This window comes from Lytechinus pictus, chromosome 18 (genome assembly GCF_037042905.1).
Source record: "Lytechinus pictus isolate F3 Inbred chromosome 18, Lp3.0, whole genome shotgun sequence".
Taxonomy (NCBI): Eukaryota; Metazoa; Echinodermata; class Echinoidea; order Temnopleuroida; family Toxopneustidae; genus Lytechinus; species Lytechinus pictus.
Genome location: NC_087262.1, coordinates 693,310 through 701,416, shown reverse-complemented (window position 1 = coordinate 701,416; position 8,107 = coordinate 693,310). Strand labels below are relative to the sequence as shown.

At 31.2% G+C, this 8,107-nt stretch overlaps 1 protein-coding gene across 3 annotated transcripts in view; it reads right to left on the bottom strand.

The window, feature by feature from the left end:
- Positions 1-1,300: 1,300 nt before the first annotated feature.
- LOC129282259 (collagen alpha-1(XXV) chain-like) overlaps positions 1,301-8,107 on the bottom strand; it is a 32,541-nt gene continuing 25,734 nt past the window's right edge. For all 3 annotated transcript variants that reach the window (XM_054918189.2, XM_064112870.1, XM_054918190.2), the window contains 5 exons: positions 7,591-7,617; positions 7,111-7,155; positions 6,209-6,295; positions 4,373-4,425; positions 1,301-3,985 (listed from right to left, as the gene is read on the bottom strand). In XM_054918189.2, the coding sequence (XP_054774164.2) occupies positions 4,381-4,425; positions 6,209-6,295; positions 7,111-7,155; positions 7,591-7,617 (204 nt within the window). In that variant the 3' untranslated portion in view covers positions 1,301-3,985; positions 4,373-4,380. The remainder of the gene's footprint in view (positions 3,986-4,372; positions 4,426-6,208; positions 6,296-7,110; positions 7,156-7,590; positions 7,618-8,107) is intronic.

Genomic DNA, 8,107 nt, shown 5'->3' with positions numbered 1-8,107 from the left:
AATAGTACTAATGATAAAAATAAAAGAATAAACCAGTTTCATGAGGAAGCTGTAGCATATATTACAATTAAAATGGACAACACATTTGCATAGGCATACATAAAGACATCCACATGTACATAAAAAATATCGCAATCTGTCAATACTTAGGGATTTTTATAAACAAAGTTCAAAACCCAATAGAAACTTGGCAAGTATAATATAAAGGCATTGTCCTTATTAAGTTTATTATTTACAAAATATCAGACATTTTTATGAAATCTACATGTACATGTATATGAAAACTATAAAAACCCTATTGTAGAATATATGTAATAATCAAATTCATGTATCAGATCAACACATATCATATTTACTTCATGAATGTCATACATAGGATTCTACATTATATCTTAATGATTAATATAATTTGCAATTCCAAACAGTGGGAGTCAAAGAAATGGTTAGCAATATTTCTAATTCAAGTAATTTGTTCTTTAACTTTCGAAATGAAAGGTTATTCTTTTTGTTAAATGCACATAAATTTTGAAAAGGATATCAAAAGGAGTATGTCAAACATAAACATAAATTCTGATGATGAATAAATAAAAAAAAATCAATACATTGTTTTAAAAGAATATACAAGTTTTAAGCAATATGTACACATTTGATACTACATATAGCAAATGGTGAACAAGAATTCGAAATGTAGATAAAGTATTAACACAAATATAAACAAATTAAAACTTAAAAAGAATTCATTTATTTCATCTCTTCAGCAGCAAATGAAGTGATTCAATGTAACATATATTAGGAGTTGAATAAAAAGCATTTGTCATTTATTTGTCATTTTATACCCAGATCTTAGGTCTAAAAAAAAAAATGTCATGTTGCCCTCATAAACCAAAAATCGAAAGTTGGATTGGTTTTTTTTTTTAATACCTTTGCTGCTGTGTTGCAAAAAGGAAAAATCATGCATGGAATTATTCATTCATGCAGTGAAATATGTCAAAACACATATTAAACCCTATCCAGTCAGGAGGGGGGGGGGGGTTGGGGTGCAAAACAGCCACCCTCGAAATTTTTCACAATGCGAAAAGGTCAGCAGCGATGTTTCGTAATTTTTTTCTTCAAATCTCACGCAACCATTACGACCAAATTCCCAACGCAGGGATCAGGGTTCAGAAGTTACATACATTTTGTAAGTGCATGTCAGACCAAAAATTGCTTCATGTACAAATCCAATGTAAATTTTGTATGTAGCCAAAACTCATAAATGTATAATTTTTATTTTTACTGATTAGAAACAATAGATTTCATGTTATTTATGACTGAAATAGTGTTGCCAACGATTTCCATAAAAAAGGTCGAAAAAACAAAGAAATACACAAGATCTTTAAAAAACAATGAAATACATGAGCAAAAAAATAATATTACAATTTTTTATAAGGCCTATACATTTCATAATAATCCTAAGAAGTGTGAGGACCAAAATTTAACAGTTTTGGGGTTATATGTGCATATATACATGTACCATTAAATAAATAAATAAACATAAAAAGGTTTAATTATGATTTTATGCATAATAGCAAAACTAAATTTGAAAATTTTTGGTACAATTGGCAATTGAATTGTGGAGATTACGTCGTGGATGACGTGCGTGCAATTTTTTTTCACGATAGTGCGATCAACGGCCAACATATGGGGGGCTATATAGGTTTAAGTCATTGAATACAAATTTGATAAAATCTTCACTCAAATCTGATATTTTCTTGCAAAAACATTGATTTTGTATATTTTGGGAATGCTTTTAAAAATGTGACCCTGTTTTTTCCGCACTTTAGGGTCGGTCAGATGAGGGCAATATAACATATTTTTTTCATGCCTCCTCTTTTGAGGTAAGCTATATAATTTATTGGCAGATACCAAAAAATAGTTTTACTCCACACTTACGGTGTGAAACCCTCTCCTGCCCCACTCGTAATACAATTTAAAATGTGCATCTCTAGTCTCACAAGAGTACAGCATTATTCATGTAATCCCATCATTGGTTCTGTTGAAGTTGTATCAAAACCTTTCTTTATAAACTCTAAATGTATCACAACTCACTAATCACATGGTTTCACAAACTTTATATTTTTAATGTCCTATATTGATGAATCATATGTCTTTGGTAAATTACATACTTTGCAAAACTTACCCTTAAAAGGGGGAAATGTTCGGTATGATCAGTTTAAAAATAAACAAATTGAGAATTATTCTTTCATTCAGCTCATCTCATCAAAAGGAATAAAATTCAAAGTAGCATATCAGCAGCCTACACAGAAATATATATATATGAATAATCACAATATATGATACACATTTACATATACATGGCAGGCATTCACTGGTTGTCATAAATTTATATTAAAATACCACATGAAATTCACTTTACCTTGAATAATACTTGGAATACATTTCAAGACAACAATAAAAAAGAAATTTTTAATGTCTCTATATTTTTTTGCTTGGCTTTATATAAGCAGCTTTACAATATATACAGGACATTTTAAAATCAGTCTTTTTTTATAGTACTTATTCAATGAATAATATATTCTCTATAATACAAACTCCCCAAAGGAAATATTCTGGGTTCTTGTTGGTTGCAGCTACATTCATGTATAAAGTATGGTACTGTACATGTACATGGTCTGAAATCAATTGAGGAAGAATTTGTAAGACCAGTTTACATGTAATCTTTACACATTTTTTTCATTCAAAGATCATTCATGTTATCATAAAGTTTTTTTCAAACTATTTATTGTCAACAGATCAATATCCATGCGTCGTGCTAAAGTGAACATGAAAAATAAACCTTGTCTTCTCCTCATTCTATGGATACTTTTCTCAGATACTTTTTCTTTGAATATCTAATCATATCAGGTTTGTATGTTGTGGGAACATTTGAATGCAGCATTTCATGTCATCAAATTTTGAAGTCTATAAATAAGTAATTGTGCAACTGTAACAACAGAAAAAAAACATAATGAAAAACTTATAAGTCACTCTTTGTCACTCAATGAATTATCTATTTTTTGCAACCAACAAGAATCATATTTCAGTCAGGACATTTGATATTCATATCATCTTTACTCCAAGAAGGAATGATATCATGATTTACATTCAGTCAAACATGATGTTAACCATTTTAATTCTGAATTCTGTGAAAGGCTGGCTCTATCAGCCCAAGTTTTCAAAAATTTTCTGTCTAGTTCTGGGGAGTTATCCTAATCAGAACCATGACCAGATTATTTGTAATGAATACAAAGCTATTGCGCTATTTGGTGGGTTTATAATAATGATAATAGCTAGTTTTTATATAGCGCTTGTCCTACAACGGCTCAAAGCGTTTTACAGCATATCATATCCCTGGTCACTGGATTCATTTCATAAATCCCGCACGAAAAGTGCACAATTTCCACTCCCTGGGGAGCATTCCTTGCATTCATCGCAGTCGTATAATGGCGCTGGAAAATTCAAAAGTACAATATTAAGGAACCTCCAGACTTTTATTGTGAAACAGCATGCAATTCTATCAAGTTATTATGAAGATGCATTCAGATTCTGGCTTGAAATACTGCACCACTGCTCAATATTGAAACATGGAATTCAAGGTCAGAAGTGAGTTATCAGAGACTTTTCAAAGAGATTGGGGTTTCTTGAACAAACTCAGTCTGGGAAATATTTCATAATAGGAATTGTCAGACGTTTTATTTGACAAGTTACAATTACCATAGGAACTGTGCTTTTCAGGCAATAAAAATCGAGGAAAATTGTCAGATCTGACAACTTGTCAAATGAAAATGTTGATGAAACACTCCCCTGAAGGAGAAGCATCAATTGTACAGGAATCATCTATTTATAGTAGGCAACATGCTGTATTGTGCCATCAAGACATCTCTCTGGAAGGATTGGAGTTTGGTGATGATATGACGAGCTTTGACTTCTGATGATGTCATAATGCCTTGGGGGAATAATAATCATATGATTAATGATGGTTTGCATCCAAGCTATATATCATGAAACAGTGCCATTATATTATAGTACAAATCTTCTTCAAAATATGTGATTTTGGATTTATCATGTAATAAATCTTTTTCATTACAGAAGTACATGTATTTTTTCACTTTACAATAAACCATCAGAATATATTCCATTTCAAAGGCAAATAGGCAAAATAAGGAGGGAATAATTTGATTTAAGTATAAACCATTGTGCAGGTATTTCAATGATTCTCTTGTTTGTCCTCCTCTACATCCTATCCTTGTATTAATCTTTCTTGTTCTCAATTCTCTCTCCTCCTCCTCCTCCTTCTTTTGTTCGTTCGTTCCTCCTTTCACTGATAACCTACCCATAATGCTATGCAGCAGGAAAGCAGCCAGGTAGGGGTAGACCGTCAGAACCCTGAAATCAAATCATATTAAACCTCTGGTTATAACCACACCATAATACACATATCCCTACTTAAATTTCACAAAAATATGTAAATAATGTAAAATAAGGATACATAGACAAAAGTTGACCTAAACTTGCCAAATGCCAACACTAATGAACAATTAAAAAAACTATGCTTATGAAATCTGATATATTTGGCTACATGACTGAACAAGTAAATGTGTATACTTTGATACTTTGTCACATTGTGGTCATATATATGTAGTAGTCATAATTCAAACTTTTTAGAACCAAATGTGAGTATATCAATGCTACTTGGACACTGACACACTGTGTCAATATAATGTCAGGTTTGCTCAATAACATGATATATATTGAGTCTAAAAGGCACAAAGTTTTCAGTAAAAAATATATGGAAATGTAGTACTGAGTTATGCTGAAAGTCACAAAATCTGCCCCAACTTTGTGGAAAGATTCACATCCATTTGCCAAAATAGATTACTATAATAGAGACATGTAGTGTTATTACTTGGAAAGGGACCCATCTAACCAACAAAATGTCATGCTCATTTTGCTTATCAAGCAAATAGATAATAGATTTGTATGGAAATTATGATTCACATATCTTCTTTATTCATAAATTAAAATACTTGGGGTTCATTTTTTTCATTCTGTTAAAATCAATGTTATACTTGTTACCACAACTGGAATTTACATTTAATCAGAGGAAATTTGATACAAATAAGATATCCTGAATAAGTAATTTTGACATGTATGTAATATATATCTAGTGAAGCTTTACCATATACTCGCATGGATTGGACTAGATAACCTGTTTCACAAAGATATTCTTAAAGCTACACTGGATAAAGAAAGAGGCATCAAAACGGGAACCCTTAATTTCTCAAATTCCAAATGAATTAATTTATACTTTAATTGCCACAATCATGATTTTGCAATCAAAATTCATTTTGTTGAAGGAAAAACATTGATATACCAGTAATACACGGAATCAGCAAATAATGCTCTTCAACAACATAATTTAGCTAGAGAAACAGAGATCATCACCAAAAGCCAATGGATGGAATAGCATTTAATTACAAATAATGAGGTCATTCCACTCTGGGTGATTGACAGCACCAGTATTAATCATCATTTGTATCAAATACAAACAGTAAATGTTGATGATGCTTGACAGTAGTAAGAATGACTAGAAGGTCTGTTTCTTAAAGGACAAGTCCACCCCAACAAAAAGTTGATTTAGATAAAAAGAGGAAAAATCCAACAAGCATAACATTTTCATCAAAATTTCATCAAAATCGGATATAAAATAAGAAAGTTACAACATTTTGAAGTTTTGCTTATTTTCCAATCACTATTTCTTTTGTATTTTATCATATGAAATATTCTAATTTTCTCCTCATTGTCAAGTGAAACAACGATTAATTCCTCCCAAAATATGTGAAATTAGTATTGTTTAATACTATATGGTTCAGTAGAGTTGGTCCTTATTGTCAAATCTGTAAAACTGAAATATTGTAGGCTATTATTCAAACAATAAAAAACAAAAGAAATAGTGAGGGACATCATTGACTGTCTCGTTTGCATGTCACTGAGTTGTGCATATAACTGTTTTGTGAAAAATAAGTGAAACTTTAAAAATGTCATATCTTTCTTATTTTATATCCAATTTTGATGAGATTTTCAGCGTTATCCTAGTTTAATTTTATTAAAATCAAACTTTTCTGGGGTGGACTAGACCTTTAAAAGGAGTATTTTTAGTTTGACTTACGACAGGACAAGGTGCATCTAATCCTGGTGCTCCTGGTAATCCTTTGTTACCTCGTTTACCTCTCTTCCCCTGTCGACCTTGATCACCCTATATAGCAAAATAAAATCAATCATATTTATCATAAACAAAACTCAAGGATACTATATATCTATAATCCCTTTCAAAAGGTTGGCTTTTCTTATTATTATTAACATTAGAAGTAGTAGTATAGTAATAGTAGAAGTAGTAGTAAAAGAAATAGTAGTAGCAGTAAAAGTAGTAAAGAGTAGAAGTAGTAGTAGCTGAAAAAGATTGGACGTGAAACTGTTCTCTGATTCAATAACAGTCCAGATGAACAGATTTACTTTTTCTTTGTAAGTAGTATTACTAGAAGTAGTAGTTAGTAGTTGTGGTAGCAGTAGTAGTTGTGGTGGTAGAAGAAGTAGTAGTAGCAGTAGGAGTAGTAGTAGGAGTAGTAGTAGTAGTAGTAGTAGTATTAGTAGTAGTAGGAGTAGTAGTAGTAGCAGCTGCTATAAAAGGTATATTTAATGGAAAATATAATACATAGTACAACAATCACTGCTTGACAGCTGAGTATTTCGATCAAGAAAAATTCAAATTAACAGGTTTGGACAATAAGCTTCATCGAGCTTCTTAGCATGAATTACATGACGTCACACTGTGCAGGAGGGTTAGAGCTAGTTATTAGTGCCAGTATTTAGAAACCTTTTTATGGTTAGTTCAAATAAATGAAATTATAGTTATTACTTGTCCATCAAAGGACTGGTCATGTGATATGTTTAAGCCAATCAATTGATTGGAAACAATATCAACATTTTCACATAGGTACATGTACATAAATATCTCAAAGTCTGGATAAGTACATTGTGAATAAGATGAAATAGTTTTGTGAAGACATTTACCTTTTGTCCTCTTTCTCCTCTTGGACCATAATCACCGGGAGTACCCTACAATGATATAAAGCAAAAAGAGGATAAAAATTAAAAGGTAATCTATCAAGTGAAAATCACTGCCTTAATTCTTCCTCAAATATTAAAATCAATACATCATCTCTAGGGGGGGGGGGGGGGGGTTCTATTTCATGTTTTTTCACTCCATTGTATATCACCTATGTGAGATACAATGTTCTGTCTTCCCATCTATGAATTTCATGTAGGCTTAAACAGAGAATGTAACCTTACAGGTGAACATGATGCTCAATGGGCAATAATGCTTATTTCAATTTTCATAGCAGAATCGTTGATCCAGCCTTGATTTGAATACCTGTAATATGCAGATACATGTGGTGTACCTAATGAAATTCAGCTATGATTTAAAGTGGATTAAAGCAGAATTCTGAATGAATGATACAGTAAACAGAAAACAGAAGTTACATAACTTACTTTAGAACCTTGTGGTCCGGGCAATCCCTGTTAAAAGAATTCAAAAATGTATCACAAATCAATAAAAAATCTGGTATTTCTGACTTGCATATCTTACAAATCCACATATGGACGCATGACGTCTTCGCAATTTTGCAAAATCACACACAAGTCAATTAGACATTCATATTACAGATTGTAGCGACAGCAATTCATTGTATGGACTATTATATACACTGTTTACATCTCATGTTTTCAGACTGATTGCTTTCCTCATAGTGTTACATTTGAAATAAGAGCATTTAGCGGTTTTTATTTAGGAGACTAATTATGCATAAATCATACTTTTTGCTCTAATTCACTAAATAAAGCTCCTATAATGCTAATTTTTGGTAAAAATATTCTTTGTAGCATTCTTAACAATCTTAATTGAAAAAAGCTTCGGTTTGGAAATCAATTTCTTATGTATTTTATTGTATTATAAATTGCTTATGTATTTCTGTGTTTTTCAACCATTTGTTTTTCTTTGTTTTTTTCA